Source organism: Bufo bufo, chromosome 11 (assembly GCF_905171765.1).
Source record: "Bufo bufo chromosome 11, aBufBuf1.1, whole genome shotgun sequence".
Lineage (NCBI taxonomy): Eukaryota > Metazoa > Chordata > Amphibia > Anura > Bufonidae > Bufo > Bufo bufo.
The window spans coordinates 94,772,125-94,791,994 of record NC_053399.1 but is presented as its reverse complement, the minus strand read 5'-3'; the positions used below and the strand labels follow the sequence as shown (position 1 = coordinate 94,791,994).

The 19,870-nt window shown below is 44.2% G+C and overlaps 2 protein-coding genes across 2 annotated transcripts in view; both read right to left on the bottom strand.

The window, feature by feature from the left end:
- Window positions 1-19,870, bottom strand: part of LOC120982111 (Fc receptor-like protein 5) — a 44,833-nt gene that overhangs the window by 17,029 nt on the left and 7,934 nt on the right. The window lies entirely within an intron of this gene.
- On the bottom strand, window positions 1,393-6,736 carry LOC120982112 (SLAM family member 9-like). The gene is made up of 4 exons (XM_040412062.1): window positions 6,680-6,736; window positions 4,233-4,547; window positions 2,237-2,494; window positions 1,393-1,628 (listed from the first exon to the last, which is right to left on the bottom strand). The coding sequence occupies exons 1-4, from the start codon at window positions 6,729-6,731 to the stop codon at window positions 1,486-1,488; spliced, it is 768 nt and encodes a 255-aa protein (XP_040267996.1). The 5' UTR covers window positions 6,732-6,736; the 3' UTR covers window positions 1,393-1,485.

Sequence of the window (19,870 nt, the reverse complement as noted above, 5' to 3'; positions counted from 1 at the left end):
TCCATTAATTTCTATGGGGCCGCAGAAAATAGGCGAGAGCTGGTTCGGCTATTTCCATCAGACCCATAGAAGTGGCCAGTCCTGCGCAGTGTTCTCCCAATAACTTCTATGGGGAAAGCGCTTGGTGGTGGCTGGACCAGAGTCCTCCAACCACCACTTTTCCAGCTCCATTCTCGATATAGGTGTGGGTCCCAGTGGTGGGACCCGCACCTATCAGACAATGAGGGTACATCCTAGTGATATGCCCCCATTGTCTGAGATGAGAATTGCCCTTTAAGGGGTTGAAGATCCACACAGATGAATTATTTAATAAAAAAAAACATTCATGAAATAAATTTTTTGCTCTATGAAAGGACAAAAGACACAGGTGAATATCATACTATTCCATCTTCCTTAGGGTGGGTTCACACTAGCGTTATGGAGTCTGTTATGGCTTTCCGTTGAATCCATAAGATGGAAGGGTGGATCCGTTTTACTGCCCATAGTCTTGCATTATGACGATATGCAATACGGACGCCTTTAAAAGGCATTCCGTTTGCTCTCCGTCCTAATAGAAGTCTATGGGAATCAAAACGGATCCGTCTGGTTCCCGTTATGCAAGACGGAAAACAAAGTCCTGTCGACAGGACTTTGTTTTCAGTCTTGCATAACCGGACCCAGATGGATCCGTTATGTTTTCCCATAGACTTCTATTAGGACGGAGCAAAACGGAATGCATCTTAAAGGCTTCCGTTTTGCATTCCATCCTATGGATTCCGTTATGTTCCGTTATAACGGAAAGCTATAACAGACTCCATAACGCTAGTGTGAACCCGCCCTTAAAGGGGTATTCCGGTTATAACGAGGGGATAACTTTCAGATCGCTGGGGGTCTTACCGCTGTGACCCCCACCGATCACGAGAATGGTGGCCCCGTACCCTGTAGAACTGCCCTGAAAAGGTCGGAGGAGCTGGCCGGAAAAGTGTGACACAGATCCATTCATTTCTATGAAGATGCTGGAGATAAGGTCTCATGCACACGACCGTTGTTGGCCAGTGCCTATATTGCGGGCTGCAAACAGTGGGTTCACCAGTTCACGTGAATGGGTCCACAATCCGGAAGGAGTGGTGCGTAATGGAGGCATGGAACCCCACGGAAGTGCTTCTGTGGCTTTCTGTCCATGCATCCACACCGCAAAAAAATAGATGTTATATTTTTTTGCAGTACAGACAGATCACGGACCTATTCAAGTTGAATGGGCCTGCATCTGCATGCGGCAGCCACATGGATAGTGCTTGTGCATTAGGGACCGCAATTTGCAGTCCCCAATGCAAGGAACGGTCTGCAACCGTTCGTGTGCATGAGCCCTAACTGTGATGAAAATGAGCTGTTTGCTGAGCAAGCTTTCAAAAATGTCTTCTTTTTGGTTTATAGTAAAGAAAATAACTTTGAGAAGTGAGAAGGTCGCTTTCCTGCCATAAGGCACAGCTAGTTGAAGAGGCGTCTTCAGCATCTACTGGAAGGTCGTATGACTTCACTCTTTATGTGATGAATGAAGACATAGCAGGTGATTAATAACACAACACCGGATAACACCCAACGTATCATATGTAATCTACCGAGATCCTTTTGGTTTTGTCTTGTCAAATCTGAAAAAGATGAAATGATTAAAGGGGTTGTCTCATCTTGCCGATACTAAGGTCCCGACCACCAGCTGGCCGGGAAACAGCAGAGCGCTCCAGCGATTGCTGTTTCAGTAGCTCCCATTGCGGTAGGTGAGAGCTACAGAAACAGAGTAGCAAGATATGCCGTTTCCGGTAAGTAACGGCCAGATGAGACAACCCTTTTTTCTTTGGTATTAAATGAGATTATATTAACATTTTAGGTTTGTGTCGTCAGCATCATGGTCCTCAGTGCAAAGAAGCCCTATACTTAGTAGTCACTAGCGTTTTCATCCCACAGTTAAGAAGGCAGATTCCTATGTGTAACAAAGAAGGGTGGACATATGCTTTATATTAGGGTCACCCCCAATGAATGATGAAGAAAATGAATTATACTGCAGCACTCACTTATCTTCTTTGCAAAATATGAGATGTGGTTTTTTTTTCACCAAGAAAAATGCATTCTGGGGCTAGAGCCTGACACTGCTAGCACCGCCACTTATTTCATCTGGAATTATCCCTATGGGACCGTCAGTGCTGTCACACCTCTACATGTAGGACCACAATGAATGACACCAGTGTGGACATAGAATTACCTCTCCGGCAGTATTCCCCGGGGATCACAGTCTTGGAGACATTACTGACAGGGTTACGTGCGGTGCAGGTATAGGTGAAGTTCACATCACTGGGAGGTACATACAGGACACCTCCGGTCACATTGATGTGGCAGCTCTGTGCAGTACTCCATGTTATAGCCACATCTCGTTTGTCCACGACGCACAACAAACTCAGTGAGCAAATGTCATTCCTGGTGAGGCTGTGGTTGATCTTGATGTCTCCAGGTGACAGGTTCTCTGTAAAAGACACATAAATACACATTAACAATACTTCTACACTGTAAACATGGTTCGCTATACCATATACATAAATACTGTAGTATCACTATACTGTGTACATAAGTAGTACTTCCAAACTGAACAAATAAATAGTACCATATAGTACAAACAAGTAGGACTGCAACACTGTACATGTAAATAGTACCATTATACCACACACATACACTCACCTAAAGAATTATTAGGAACACCTGTTCTATTTCTCATTAATGCAATTATCTAGTCAACCAATCACATGGCAGTTCCTTCAATGCATTTAGGGGGGTGCTCCTGGTCAAGACAATCTCCTGAACTCCAAACTGAATGTCAGAATGGGAAAGAAAGGTGATTTAAGCAATTTTGAGCGTGGCATGGTTGTTGGTGCCAGACGGGCCGGTCTGAGTATTTCACAATCTGCTCAGTTACTGGGATTTTCACGCACAACCATTTCTAGGGTTTACAAAGAATGGTGTGAAAAGGGAAAAACATCCAGTATGCGGCCGTCCTGTGGGCAAAAATGCCTTGTGGATGCTAGAGGTCAGAGGAGAATAGGCCGACTGATTCAAGCTGATAGAAGAGCAACGTTGACTGAAATAACCACTCGTTACAACCGAGGTATGCAGCAAAGCATTTGTGAAGCCACAACACGCACAACCTTGAGGCGGATGGGCTACAACAGCAGAAGACCCCACCGGGTACCACTCATCTCCACTACAAATAGGAAAAAGAGGCTACAATTTGCACGAGCTCACCAAAATTGGACTGTTGAAGACTGGAAAAATGTTGCCTGGTCTGATGAGTCTCGATTTCTGTTGAGACATTCAAATGGTAGAGTCCGAATTTGGCGTAAACAGAATGAGAACATGTATCCATCCTCTGATAGCTACTTCCAGCAGGATAATGCACCATGTCACAAAGCTCGAATCATTTCAAATTGGTTTCTTGAACATGACAATGAGTTCACTGTACTAAAATGGCCCCCACAGTCACCAGATCTCAACCCAATAGAGCATCTTTGGGATGTGGTGGAACGGGAGCTTCGTGCCCTGGATGTGCATCCCTCAAATCTCCATCAACTGTAAGATGCTATCCTATCAATATGGGCCAACATTTCTAAAGAATGCTATCAGCACCTTGTGGAATCAATGCCACGTAGAATTAAGGCAGTTCTGAAGGCAAAAGGGGGACCAACACCGTATTAGTATGGGGGCACTAATAATTCTTTAGGTGAGTGTATGTAGAACTGCCATACCACACACATAAGTAGTATCACCTTACCATACACATATGTAGTTCGGCCACTCTGTACACAAATAGTACAATTATACCATACATATTAGTACAACTTTAACGATACCACCTTTAGCCAATTAACTTTTGGAGAGGTCATTCACACAGCGGTTCACTTACTTTTTCTCCCTACAATGTTGATGTTTGTTCAGCGCGCTCAATAAAACACACAAACAAGACAACTGTTTAGGTGTGATTAGTTATGTGAGATTGTGTTTGCCTATAATTCTGACCTAGAGAGTAATTGGGACAACTTTTATTAGTCATCAGTGAAGAAATTCTGGTATCACCAAAGGGTCAACTTACTTTTTCTTGCAACTGTATCATGATGTGCTCCAAGCTTCAATGAGCAAGACCTTCAGAGGTGTTACATCTGATAGATGGGGGTGTAGACAGGTAAGACAGAGAAGAAGACAGAGTAACCTACCGTACACCGTGAGATTAAACACTACACAGATACTGTCATCTGGTGATTGAGCTCTATAGATCCCCTGGTCTTTCAGTGATAAATGATTGATGTGTAAGGATCCATCAGCTTCACTGCTCACTCTTCCTCTATACTCGTTCCTCAAAGCATTTTCATTAATAGGTTTTCCAGGCTCAGTTGGAGCAACAACAGTTCCACTTGGTAACAAAATCCAGTTGATGAATGTGTTCTCTGACCGAGGGACACGTAGAATGACTTCTCCTCCTTCAGCAGCAGATACATGTTCCAGTCCACAGAGCTTACCATAGACGACACCTGATAGAAAGCAATCTCAGTAGATTATTCTGTGGCGGGACTCAATACTTTAGTCTTACTTAAATGGGCATTCCACAATTTTAGACGTGATGGCCTATCCTCAGGATCTGCTCTCTCTATCTGATCGTCAGGGGTCTGACACCACAAGTTCCTTCAGCGCTGGAACTACACCGCTCTGTCCGTTCTGTAGTGGACAGAGCTGGTACCTACACAATGGACGGAGCTATATAGTTCTGACTTAGACTTTGGTGCAGAGCTACTACAGAACAGCTGATTTGGATGTCGGACCAGCGCATACTCTGAAGATAGGCCATCACTTGTTAAATCCTTTAACACCATTTGTGTTTTTTTTTTATTTCTTCCCAAAAAAATTATTTTCTGTAAAATATTAATTTGTAAATCTTTAAGTAAACATGCACTGTTACATCATGGTAAGTGGTAGGGCAATAGTAATGTAATACACAGCTGGGCTCATACTGCAAAGGTCAGGATCAAAGTTTATCAGAAAAATGATATTGATGATCTATCCTCCGGATAAGTCATTAATATCACATTGGCGGGGGTCCGAGTCCCAGCAACCCCCCCTCCCGATCAGCTGTTCTAAGGAGCTGAGGCGCTCACCTAAGAGTCATGTATAGTATAGTGTCTGTGCTTAGTATCACAGCTGAGCCCCACTGACTTGAAGGTGGCTGAGCTGCAACTATGTCATGTGACCTATCTACAGTGATGTCACTGGCCTAGCAAGAAGTGTAAATCCTCACAGCTGACTTTCAGGATCTCTGCCGATCTGATATTGATGACCTATCTTGAGAACAGAAATGCTGTTTTATGTCCCCTCGCCTCTCAAAAATATCAAAAAGTCATAGTATCATACCACCAGTAAGAACTCGTATATAAGCCCTCACACAGCTGCTCTCCACAGTGCTGCACCTCCATACATCTCCTCCCTCATTTCCATCTACCACCCTACTCATGCTCTCCACAGTGCTTCACCTCCATACATCTCCTCCCTCATTTCCATCTACCACCCTACTCATGCTCTCCACAGTGCTGCACCTCCATACATCCCCTCCCTTATCTCCGTCTACCACCCTACCCGTGCTCTCCACTCTGCTGCACCTCCATACATCTCCTCCCTCATTTCCATCTACCACCCTACTCGTTCTCTCCATTCTGCCATTGATCTAACATTAATATCCTCCATAATTTGAACCTCACACTTACATCTTAAAGAATTTTCTCAAGCTGTACCTGCCCTCTGGAATGCACTACCCTGGACAAGCAGGGGTTAATTCACAACTTCCTTCACTTTAAAATATTAATAGGCAGGCTTATCATGTTCCCTAAACTGACTCTTGCCCGTTACCCCCCCCCCCCCCCTCATTCTTCAGAAACGAGTGCTATCCCCACACTCAATGTACTAGCTCATGCAGCTCCGTCTGCACTACTCTATCTAATACAAAAATGGTTGGACGACTTTATAATCCCATTTTACCTTTTGTGTCACGCTCATCTCCTCATAGATTGTAAGCTCTTGCGAGCAGGGTGCTATATACCGTAGATAAAGATTATTACTATGATAATTTTGATTTTCCACCAAATACAGAAAAGTAGAACAGACTAAAATGTCTAATTTGAGATTTTGGGGGTACTATCTCAGCTTGGGGAGAGAGCACCTTAAATCGGCTTGAGGAGACTTCTAGGCTATACATGCTCCTCTGGAATTCTGGGAAGGAAGGGATGCAAATGAGCTCTTAACCAGCTCTGCCTCTGATGCCACCAGATGTAAGGCAGCTATCCTATAAGTCAATATTCAAGCCTTTAAAGAGAACCTGTCATCGGGATTTTGTGTATAGAGCTGAGGACATGGGTTGCTAGATGGCCGCTAGCACATCTGCAATACCCAGTCCCCATAGCTCTGTGTGCTTTTATTGTGTAAAAAAAAATGATTTGATACATATGCAATCCATGATTTGGATATTAAATAAGCCAGCACCTCATACGCAACCTCTACATACTCTAAAGCACAAAGAATGTCAGCCATATTGGTCGTCATCCAATGAACTCTAGTTTTTGTAGAGGTCGCAGAACCTGATTTTAAATATTCACAGCAATCTACGAAGAACACTTACATGGCTGATGGATAATCATCATGGAGAGCAGCAAACGCAGCAGCATCTTCATAGCTTTGTAATTAAATGAGAATTTCTGAGACAGGATGTGGAGACTAGAAGGAGCTTAGCAACATCTACGGGGACTACCACAGGAAGTTACTAAAGTACATGAAGTGTACTTATTAAAGTGTATCTGTCCTTTTATTTTGACATATCATAGACAGTGTAAGGGATTAGGTATCTTCACCTGTCATTTTCTGAGATTTACCAAGTCTGCTTTAACTAGAATGATTAAAATACGACAGTCACAAAATACACATAGATTTGCGTTCGCTAATAGTGATCCTATGTGATAGAGAGTACCCTATAGTAACGTTCCCACTCAGTGTACATAAACATACACAAACAAAAGATAAACTGAGACTAAAACGGGTATAGTAGCAAAATATAAATATACTTTATTGAATAATACATACAAAATTAATTGTATATGATGTAATGCATCAGATAAAAAAGGTGGAAGAGGCAGTGGTGAGACCGAGCCAACAGCGTAGCAAAAGCGGGAGCAGGGTGCAAAAGCAGAGCAGCCGTCGCCAAAACAGTTCGCCTGCTACTGGCCACCGTCACCAGGGACCGAGCACACCAAAGGCAGCTTCAAGGAGTTCCCTGGCATGGCACTTCTTCACACAATGTGCTGACGACAAGACCCGAGTGGTTTGCACGCTGTGCCATCAGAGCCTGAAGCGAGGCATTAACGTTCTGAACCTTAGCACAACCTGCATGACCAGGCATCTACATGCGAGACACGGGCTGCAGTGGAGTAAGCACCTTCAAAACCAAGAAAGGGCTCAGGCCCCTCCTGCTCCCTCTTCTGCTGCTGCCTCAGCCTCTTCCTCCGCCTCTGGAGGAACGTTGGCACCTGCCGCCCAGCAAACAGAGGATGTGCCACCAACAACACCACCTCCATCACCAAACATCTCCACCATGTCACACGGAAGCGTTCAGCTCTCCATCTCACAAACCTTTGAGAGAAAGCGTAAATTCCCACCTAGCCACCCTCGATCCCTGGCCCTAAATGCCAGCATTTCTAAACTACTGGCCTTTGAAATGCTGTAATTCAGGCTGGTGGACACACACAGCTTCAAACAGCTCATGTCGCTTGCTGTCCCACAGTATGTTGTTCCCAGCCGCCACTACTTCTCCAAGAGAGCCGTGCCTTCCCTGCACAACCAAGTATCCGATAAAATCAAGTGTGCACTGCGCAACGCCATCTGTGGCAAGGTCCACCTAACCACAGATACGTGGACCAGTAAGCACGGCCAGGGACGCTATATCTCCCTAACTGCACACTGGGTAAATGTAGTGGCGGCTGGGCCCCAGGCGGAGAGCTGTTTGGCGCACGTCCTTCCGCCGCCAAGGATCGCAGGGCATCATTCTTTGCCTCCTCTTCCTACTCGGCTTCCTCCTCCTCTTCTTCCACCTGCTCATCCAGTCAGCCACACACCTTCACCACCAACTTCAGCACAGCCCGGGGTAAACGTCAGCAGGCCGTTCTGAAACTGATGTGTTTGGGGGACAGGCCCCACACTGCGCAGGAGTTGTGGCGGGGTATAGAACAACAGACCGACAAGTGGTTTCTGCCAGTGGGCCTCAAGCCCGGCCTGGTGGTGTGCGATAATGGGCGAAATCTCGTTGCAGCTCTGGGACTAGCCGGTTTGACGCACATCCCTTGCCTGGCACATGTGCTGAATTTGGTGGTGCAGAAATTCATTCACAACTACCCCGACATGTCAGAGCTGCTGCAGAAAGTGCGGGCCGTCTGTGCGCGCTTCCGGCGTTCACATCCTGCCGCTGCTCACCTGTCTGCGCTACAGCGTAACTTCGGCTTTCCCGCTCACCACCTTGCACATGCTGGACAGACTGTGCGAGCAACAGCAGGCCATAGTGGAGTTTCAGCTGCAGCACGCACGGGTCAGTCGCACTGCGGAACAGCACCACTTCACCACCAATGACTGGGCCTCCATGCGAGACCTGTGTGCCCTGTTGCGCTGTTTTGAGTACTCCACCAACATGGCCAGTGGCGATGACGCCGTTATCAGCGTTACAATACCACTTCTATGTCTCCTTGAGAAAACACTTAGGGCGATGATGGAAGAGGAGGTGGCCCAGGAGGAGGAGGAGGAAGAGGGGTCATTTTTAGCACTTTCAGGCCAGTCTCTTCGAAGTGACTCAGAGGGAGGTTTTTTGCAACAGCAGAGGCCAGGTACAAATGTGGCCAGCCAGGGCCCACTACTGGAGGACGAGGATGAGGAGGAGGATGAAGCATGTTCACAGCGGGCTGGCACCCAACGCAGCTTGGGCCAATCACTGGTGCATGGCTGGGGGGAAACTCAGGACGATGACGATACGCCTCCGACAGAGGACAGCTTGTCCTTACCTCTGGGCAGCCTGGCACACATGAGCGACTACATGCTGCAGTGCCTGCGCAACGACAGCAGAGTTGCCCACATTTTAACGTGTGCGGACTACTGGGTTGCCACCCTGCTGGATCCCCGGTACAAAGACAATGTGCCCACCTTACTTCCTGCACTGGAGCGTGTGATGCGCGAGTACAAGCGCACGTTGGTAGACGCGCTACTGAGAACATTCCCAAATGTCACAGGGGAACAAGTGGAAGCCGAAGGCGAAGGCAGAGGAGGAGCAAGAGGTCGCCAACGCAGCTGTGTCACAGCCAGCTCCTCTGAGGGCAGGGTTAGCATGGCAGAGATGTGGAAAAGTTTCGTCACCACGCCACAGCTAACTGCACCACCACCTGATACGAAACGTGTTAGCAGGAGGCAACATTTCACTAACATGGTGGAACAGTACCTGTGCACACCCCTCCACGTACTGACTGATGGTTCGGCCCCATTCAACTTCTGGGTCTCCAAATTGTCCACGTGGCCAGAGCTAGCCTTTTATGCCTTGGAGGTGCTGGCCTGCCCGGCGGCCAGCGTTTTGTCTGAACGTGTATTCAGCACGGCAGGGGGCGTCATTACAGACAAACGCAGCCGCCTGTCTACAGCCAATGTAGACAAGCTGACGTTCATAAAAATGAACCAGGCATGGATCCCACAGGACCTGTCCATCCCTTGTGCAGATTAGACATTAACTACCTCCCCTTAACCATATATTATTCTACTCCAGGGCACTTCCTCATTCAATCCTCTTTTTATTTTCATTTTACCATTATATTGCGGGGCAACCCAAAGTTGAATGAACCTCTCCTCTGTCTGGGTGCCGGGGCCTAAATATGTGACAGTGGCCTGTTCCAGTGGTGGGTGACGTGAAGCCTGATTCTCTGCTATGACATGAAGCCTGATTCTCTGCTGACATGAAGTCTGATTCTCTGCTATGGGACCTCTCTCCTCTGTCTGGGTGCCTGGGCCTAAATATGTGACAGTGGCCTGTTCCAGTGGTGGGTGACGTGAAGCCTGATTCTCTGCTATGACATGAAGCCTGATTCTCTGCTATGGGACCTCTCTCCTCTGTCTGGGTGCCGGGGCCTAAAAATATCTGACAGTGGCCTGTTCCAGTGGTGGGTGACATGAAGCCTGATTCTCTGCTATGACGTGAAGCCTGATTCTCTGCTATGACATGAAGCCTGATTCTCTGCAATGGGACCTCTCTCCTCTGTCTGGGTGCCGGGGCCTAAATATCTGACAGTGGCCTGTTCCAGTGGTGGGTGACATGAAGCCTGATTCTCTGCTATGGGACCTCTCTCCAATTGATATTGGTTAATTTTTATTTATTTTATTTTTATTTTAATTCATTTCCCTATCCACATTTGTTTGCAGGGGATTTACCTACATGTTGCTGCCTTTTGCAGCCCTCTAGCCCTTTCCTGGGCTGATTTACAGCCTTTTTAGTGCCGAAAAGTTCGGGTCCCCATTGACTTCAATGGGGTTCGGGTTCGGGGCGAAGTTCGGGTCGAGTTCGGATCCCGAACCCGAACATTTCCAGGAAGTTCGGCCGAACTTCTCGAACCCGAACATCCAGGTGTTCGCTCAACTCTAATTATTATATATTACATATTATAAAACATTTTTTTTGTATTTCTGTATTTTCATGTTTTATAATATGTAATAATATGTAATATATAATAATATGTAATTTTTTAATAATATGTAATTTTATTTTATTCATCTAATATTATATCTTTATTTCTATATACCTAAAGTATTGACTGTGTGTGTGCAATTTGCAATCAGTTTGCCATTGTGGAATCCAGAATCCAGTCCATGTATTGCAATATGCCCAAATAGGGTATTTATAGGCATGACCAGCAGGTTCCCATTTTAGCATTTTATATTTCACTACTGAGGAAGGAACTTGTGTTCCGAAAACGCATCTAGTGTGAATGTGACCCAGCTTTCTGTGCATTTCTCCCAATTATCGCTAAAGGACTTTGCGATTATTATTATTAATATTTTTATTCTATCGAATTTATTTACATCGAGGGCGGTGAGTCCAATACCGTCACCAATGGACACCAGGCTAAAATACCATCTCAGCCGATCCGCCTGTGCCGGTATGTTTTATGTACCGATTTGACTCTGCCACATCGAATCGAATTTTATACCAAATCGAACTCTGCTTTCTAGGCCTCGGCTATATCGATCACGCCAATCGGACTCTGCTATACCAGCTACGTGACACAACAGTCAATCGCGTATTCCATTACATCTATCTGGATCAGCGAATCCTTTCCTTGGTTCGTCACGTGGGACGCCACGTAGACCGACACAAGTGATCACTGTGAATGAGGCAGCAGTGTACAAGCAAAGGCTGAAAAGCGAGGTATCCACCATCTGCAAGCGTTGTTGAGCGCAAATTTTTCACCATTTAAAAATCGCAACAAGGACATTTTCCTTCGAACCATATAGGTTCCAACTACTGGTAAAATCGCACCTAGTTATACGATTGTTATAATCTTAAGTTGTCGACTTACTTTGTATATGGGAGAAAACTGATAACATCTGAAAGCAAAGAGGTCACATTTATTGGAGTACTCCAGTTTTATAGATACATGCGTGAGCTCCGCATTATATTTATCTATATGTTGTATATGCTGATTTTAATATTTTTTTATTTTTATAATACATTTATTGGGATAATAAATTTTGTGTATGCAAATATTCTGTGAGCCAGCCTGATTTATTAGTAATAAGAACCCATTACTAGCATTTACAGTGGGCTGTGAGATGATAATAATTACCACCAAAATAATCGAAAGTACCACAAGCCTCAAAAAACTCATGGACACGTCTATGTTTTTTCACGGACACAGGAAAAAAGTTGCCAATTTTTAGGGCTATCCAGAAATTTCTGTACAGTTGGCAACCCTGCTGCCGCTCTGCCATCCAGATACAGTAATACAGTTGAGAAAACGGTTAGCGCTGCTGATTTACCAATAATTGCCAGGCTGCACATAGACTTGTGACCCGAAACAGTGGAAGGACCAGATGGAATTTAGCGTTAGTGTTAATGAGTTAATTAGTGTTAAAAAGGCAGTGGTAATCGCAATTGCCTGCAAAATCATCAGCAGGACTGCAACTGGGCATCTATCCCAACCAGGGGCGTAGCTAAAGACTCATGGGCCCTGTTGCAAGATTTCAGCTTGGGCCCCCCTTCCCATACTTTGTGGCAAGGGTGCACCTAGCCTTCCTGCTCCCCCTCATGACAAATTCTCAGCCTAAACATTTTCTCCAGTCCTACTGTTAAAAGGGTTGCTTTTTACTATTGAAGACCTAGACTCGGGATAGGTCATCAACATCTGATCGGCTATTTGAAGAGAAGATAGCGCTCATATGAGAGCCGCTTTCTCTTCAAACAGCAATTCGGCAGGGTTGCTGTGTCAGACACACAGCAACCCTGCCGATTTGCTGTTTGAAGAGTAAGCAGCACTCATAGCAGTGCTATCTTCTCTTCAAATAGCCGATCAGATGTTCCACTGATCATCAATGGTAAAAAGTGGACAACCCCTTTAAAGACATACTTAGAAAACATTACATACAACACTACAAAACATACAGAGTAACAGAGACGTCTCCTCTGATGTAGATGTTCTCTGTCCTCATATTTTCCATTCAGACCAGACCACCATGATGATTTCTTTTAGTCGTCTCTTCTCCCTGCACAGTTTCACAAAAAGACATCTTATTTTTCTACTTTCCCATCATCCTCCCGCCCTTCTGAACACCCCATCCTGCCACCCCCAATACTGTGCCCACTGTGCTTCACAATACTATACTGCTGAAACAGTCCCTCTGAAAATACTAGTACCACACAGATAGTGCCCCTTCAATAATTATTGGCACACAGTGCTCTAAAAATAACTGCACCCAGAAAATAGTGCCCCTAACACTAATAGTGTAAACATACTGTCCCCAAAAATAATTTTGCTAAGCTGGTACTGTGCCAGGGTGCCTCCAAAGTAATAGTGCTCCCCAAAGTCCCACCAATAGTAATAATTATCTGCCAGAGTGCAATGTGTCAACTGTGCCACTAATAGTAATAATGCCCTTATTGTGCCCATACTAGTGATCATGTTCCCTGTAGTCCATCAGTACTAATACTTCTTCTTATAATGTGTGCCAGTAGAAAAATACCCCTTAATGTGTGCTGTACAACAACTACCCTCTTATAATATGCATCAGTGCAAATACCCCCTTATAATGTGAGCCAGTACAAAAATACCCCTTTTATATTGTGCACCAGTATAAAAAATACCCCCTAATCCCTCAGATCAGACCCCCATATCAGATCTCAGATCAGACCCCTATCTCAGATCAGTCCCCATATCAAACCTCAGATGAGACCCTCCCCATCAGACCTTCATGTTAGAATCCCCATACCAGACCTCAGATCAAAGCCTTTTTAGACCACTGTGTCAGACCCTAGTTTCAGACCTCAGACCAGACCTCCATGTCAGACTAGATCAGACATCAGACCCTTACCCTTCTTGCTCCGCAGCTCCTCTCCAGGTCCAGCATTCTCCCCTGTATTCTGAGCTGGCGGTCTTCTTTGGGCCAGCACTGCACTGTCCCCTGACTGCCTGCAGCCTCATAGTGTGCGCTGTATGTCCCGACGCTGTACGCAGTCAGGACAGTGCAGCGCAGACCTGAAGAAGAGCTAGCAGGGAGAGGAGAATACTGAGACCTCCTTACTCCCGCGCCTCTTGCAGACTACTATTTGCTTTATAAGATGCACTACGTGGGGCAGTTGTGACTGCTGCGACCCCTATAGCTACGCCACTGGTCCCAACTGCCTTAGGTCTGTAGGCATTGCCTGTTTACTGTGGAACAGCTGCTTTCAGTTTTAGAAAAAATAAATTACTATTCAACATCAAATTTGTAGATTTTATAAACTTTTGAACTTTTATTTGATTCTGTGAAAAAAAAATAGTAAATTGAACAAAGCAGAGCAGTTAGGCACTGTGCAAGTGCAGATGGTACGGGACTATGTGCAATGAAGGCCAAGCTCAGTTATTTGGTCAGTTATTTCCATCAAAACCAGTAGTGAAGCCTACTCAGATATAAGGTATAATGGGAAGATTTGTACCTGTTCTCAGCTTCTGACCCACACCTGGTTTTGGCTCCCAATAACGAATGGAAATAATTGACCAAATAACTGAAGAGTGATCTTGGCCTAAGTAGTAAACCATAGTAGATGATTCACTATCAAAACATAACTACATAGGACAAAGGAGCAGAAAAACATAAAATAAGGGATTGGGAGTGGAAAGTCATTGGGTGTTGGTGCCCTGGAAGCTATGGGGAGTGCAACCTCCAGAAGCACCGTCAAGTCCCTTTAGATGAGCATCTGGAGATATTACAACTAGACACAATATACTGTATATAGGGGGGATTTATTGATCTGGTTTTCTAATGATGGGTGGTCATTTCCCTTTACTTATTTAGTTGAGTGGTTCTTGCCATAATGTTGATTTCACAAATACATTTTTGAACTGTTAATTGAAAACCATTCTAGGCAACTACCTCATGAAGCTGACAGAGAACGCCAAGAGTGGTCAACATTGTCAAAAGGCAAAAGTGGTGACTGAAAAATCTGAAATATAAAACTTTTTTCTGGTTTGCTTAACACTTGTTTAAAGGTGTTTTCAGGGATATACATATTGATGGTCTATCCTCAGTAAAGGTCATCAACATGAGGCCTCTTCCTAGCCAATGTGATGTCATGTAAATCGGTCACATGGCCTTGGTGAAGTTGAGTCCCAGTGATGTCATGTAAATCGGTCACATGGCCTTGGTGAAGTTGAGTCCCAGTGATGTCATGTAAATCGGTCACATGGCCTTGGTGAAGTTGAGTCCCAGTGATGTCATGTAAATCGGTCACATGGCCTTGGTGCAGCTCAGTCCTAGCTATCAAATGGGTGGCGCTCTGCTTGGTATATGTGAGGAGGCCGGGTGCCACAGCTTCCTCAAACAGCTGATCACCGGGGGTGCTGTAATTCAGATCCCTGCAGATCTCATATTGATGATCTATCCTGAGTATAGGCAATCAATATGTAAATTCTGGAGAGCCCCTTTAATACTTAATCTCATATGTGTTCTTTTATCATTTTTATGTCTTCAAATAGACCTCCAGGTTGAGGTCTTCAGTGGTAAAGCTGCCATGTGGTTATTTGAAATTTTTGTGCCCAATTTTTCTTTTCGAGTCATTTAGTTGGAATTGAATGATACACAGCACAGAGGTAGTATATTGTGTGGTCAGTCCAATCTGGAGAAGTAATACATGCGGTGGCTCCAGGTATATACATGGCGGTATGTCCTGTTGACTGATCTTGTTACCCACTCTGTTGTTACCCATGTTGTAGAGCGGTCTGATTTTTCCATAGACCTCATCCACTTTATATGATAGATGATAGAAGACAAATAGAGCAGCGGCTATTACCAAGCATGCAGATAATGTCAGGCGGACTATATTCTGCCGAGTGTACCCGATATTGTCTGTGGGGCCTGAAAAAAATGTTCAGTGAGTTTATTTTCAGAAAGAACACACAAAAGTCTAATATAACAACAATATCTACTGTGTAGCAACACCACGATCCATCGGCGCTATCTCATTACAACTCTGCAGCAGTGCTCCAAAAAAGCCCCGTACCTCCGCTGTGGTTACTGTATAAAAAACAACTTCTAAATAAGTGTAGGGGCACCGCGCACCTCCACTGAACTACTGCACACTGTATTGGGAGACCACTACTCGATACCAAATATAAGGCAGGATTTACCTTATTATCTTTATTGGTCCTCCTCGCAGCTGCTTGTTAGTCCATGTGTGGAGTCGTTTTACTTTTATTCTTTAGAGAGCTCAACAGGGATCTCCGCTGATTGTAGGCAAAGTTTTTCAATGCTCGCCCCGGCCGGTGGCGTAGCTTCTACTTTCATTTTTCGCTCACACTCACAGAATGGAGCGGGTGACGTCACCAGAGCTACGGTTCCTCACAGACACCAAAAGGGATCATCCAACGCGTTTCTAGCACTACGGTGCTCTTCGTCAGGGATTCACTTGGGTGCCTTCTTTGTCGACCTTTTATCAGCTACGATCCTTGTCTGTTTAACCCTTCTTCTGCTGTAAATAATTTAATCAAACCCAAATAACTCGATTTCTTTATTTTACCCCCTCGGTTCTGATGTGTCCATATTAAAAATCCACTGTGTCTCTTTTTTTGACATATATTTGAGGTAATCTCCTCCACGTACAGTACAGACCAAAAGTTTGGACACACCTTCTCATTCAAAGAGTTTTCTTTATTTTCATGACTATGAAGGCATCAAAACTATGAATTAACACATGTGGATTTCTATACATAACAAACAAGTGTGAAACAACTGAAAATATGTCATATTCTAGGTTCTTCAAAGTAGCCACCTTTTGCTTTGATTACTGCTTTGCACACTCTTGGCATTCTCTTGATGAGCTTCAAGAGGTAGTCCCCTGAAATGGTCTTCCAACAGTCTTGAAGGAGTTCCCGGAGATGCTTAGCACTTGTTGGCCCTTTTGCCTTCACTCTGCGGTCCAGCTCACCCCAAACCATCTCGATTGGGTTCAGGTCTGGTGACTGTGGAGGCCAGGTCATCTGGCGCAGCACCCCATCACTCTCCTTCATGGTCAAATAGCCCTTACTTTCAAAGTTTTCCCAAATTTTCGGCTGACTGACTGACCTTCATTTCTTAAAGTAATGATGGCCACTCGTTTTTCTTTACTTAGCTGCTTTTTTCTTGCCATAATACAAATTCTAACAGTCTATTCAGTAGGACTATCAGCTGTGTATCCACCTGACTTCTCATCAACGCCATTGATGGTCCCAACCCCATTTATAAGGCAAGAAATCCCACTTATTAAACCTGACAGGGCACACCTGTGAAGTGAAAACCATTTCAGGGGACTACCTCTTGAAGCTCATCAAGAGAATGCCAAGAGTGTGCAAAGCAGTAATCAAAGCAAAAGGTGGCTACTTTGAAGAACCTAGAATATGACATATTTTCAGTTGTTTCACACTTGTTTGTTATGTATATAATTCCACATGTGTTAATTCATAGTTTTGATGCCTTCAGTGTGAATCTACAATTTTCATAGTCATGAAAATAAAGAAAACTCTTTGAATGAGAAGGTGTGTCCAAACTTTTGGTCTGTACTGTATATCCACTTTAACTATTTCCAACCCACAAAACACAGAACCTTCAAATCTACCATTATGCTGTTCCCTATAATGCCTTGACAACGGATGATCATCTACTTTCTTTGTTATATTATATATGTGCTCATTTATCCTCTTCTTCAATGGTCTCTTTGTTCGGCCTATATAGATCTTTTGACATGGGCATTTAATAGCGTAAATGACACCCTTAGTGTTACAGGATATGTGATCTTTTATTTGGTACTTATACATACCACTTTTATTTTCTATATGTGCCCGTTTTTGGTTCTTATTCTGTGTATGTCTACATCCTCCATTCTGTGAGTGTGAGCGAAAAATGAAAGTAGAAGCTACGCCACCGGCCGGGGCGAGCTTTGAAAAACTTTGCCTACAATCAGAGGAGATCCCTGTTGAGCTCTCTAAAGAATAAAAGTAAAACGACTCCACACATGGACTAACAAGCAGCTGCGAGGAGGACCAATAAAGATAATAAGGTAAATCCTGCCTTATGTTTGGTATCGAGTAGTGGTCTCCCAATACAGTGTGCAGTAGTTCAGTGGAGGTGCGCGGTACCCCTACACTTATTTAGAAGTAATATAACAACAAGTTATATACCAGAGAGGTACCCAACTAGATGATTGTATAGTTTATTGCTTAATTCGTATAATTTTTGGGGAAGGCAGGAGGATCCAAAAAAGCAACTATTATTTCCATTATTTTTGGTTTACTGTGTGGTATGAAGTAACAAGTTAAATGTTATTAACACTTTTAGGGGGAATTTTTTTTTGCATTCTTTTCATTTTGGAAAAATCGTTTTTTACAATTCTTTATTAAAATTTTTAAGATAACTTTCTGGAGTCCCGTCATTTGGAGATCTGATCTCTGATAATAAACATAACAAATGCCGCTGACGTGTCCATAGCCTTTAAAGGGGTTGTGCAGTGGTTTAATATTGATGACTTATCTTCAGGACAGATCATCAATATCAGATCGGTGGGGGTCCGACACACGGCGCCCCCCCGCCGATCAGCTGTTTGAAGGAATAGCAGCGGTCCAACTGCTTCATCTTCAAAATTACCTGCGTGTCATCTCACTTGTAGTAGCAGCACAGTATAATTAAAATTGCTCCATCCCATTAAAGTAAATGGAACAGAGCAGTCATAATTACATCGCTACTGTGATTGCTAGCCTCCATGAAGATTAATTGTTTGTTGGCAGCATATCCCTGTTTACACAGGGCAGTGCGCTGCCGACAAATTAACATTTTACAGTCAATTTTCAGGAATAAGCGTTTGTACGAATGTTTGTCCACATAACTGTCCCAGTCCTCAGCTTGTAAAAGGTAGATGGATAGATGGGAACGTGTATATGAATGTAGCAAACATTAACTTAACATTAAGATTTCATTCATACACAGCATCTTTTGGGAAAATGCCATTGCAGTTTTTCATGTAGTTTTTCTGAGCTAAAGCCAGAAATGTATCCAGCAGGAAGGAGAAGTTCAGGGAGCCCCTGAGGACCCCAGAGGATGGGCATGGTAGTGGCCCTGATAAGATGTTGTGTCTTGATGTACACCCTCAGGCCATTGCTCCCTGCAGTGGAAAGGTGATTTGAAGAATCAGGCCAGAAGTATAAGTAAGAAAGTATCTCAGTGCCAAATATAACTTGTGGTATACCCAGCAGTAGTATGTACAAAGTGCAATTTCTGCACCCCAGATGATGGGACATGATGGTTGCTAAAATGATACACCTCAGATGTGCTTTCTTGATGATAACTCTCTCTCACTTCTGGCTAGCAGCAATATGCTGGCACTTGTGGATATAAGTGTCTACTGTGTAATGCAGGCTTGGAGTTAGTCTGGCCTGGATGTAATCTAGGTGGTGGGTGTCTGAACTGTATCCCTTCACCTGCAGCAGAGGCTGTAAAGCTGTAGTTGCTGTTCCCTCTGCTGACTAACATGCTGTAGCTTCTCAGATAGAAGTGGTTCTTCTAATCTCTTTAGAATAGTGGTCTGAACAAGGTCCCTTGGAGTAGGAGCTCAAGCATGTGCTTCCTTCCTCCACACTAACTAGATTAGGACTCCCCCTCCTGGCAGGAAATAGGATCAGCCCACTTCTACCACGAAGGGAGGAACTGGGTGATTAAACCTGTCCTTGCCAACCATACCTCTCATGCTGGTGTACTGGGTGTAACAAGGCATAAATGCGTAACATGGCAAAACAATTGCAGATACCCCCAGGTCTGGGGTATTGTAGAAGTATGAGTATTTCCTTTATATTCCCCATTCCTTCTGAATCCAGTTCTAGCTTTGAGTAAAAAAAACTGAATGAATAATTGCCACAAAAACTGCAGCATTTTAAAAGAAAAACTACACTTACCATATTAAATGCAGAACTGTAGTAAATCTTAACCTGACTTTTTCAAGGACTCTTGTTGTGGTGTTAAATTAACGTGTAATACATCTCTAGGGTTATGTTACACTTTCCTCAAAACTAAGGGGGTAATT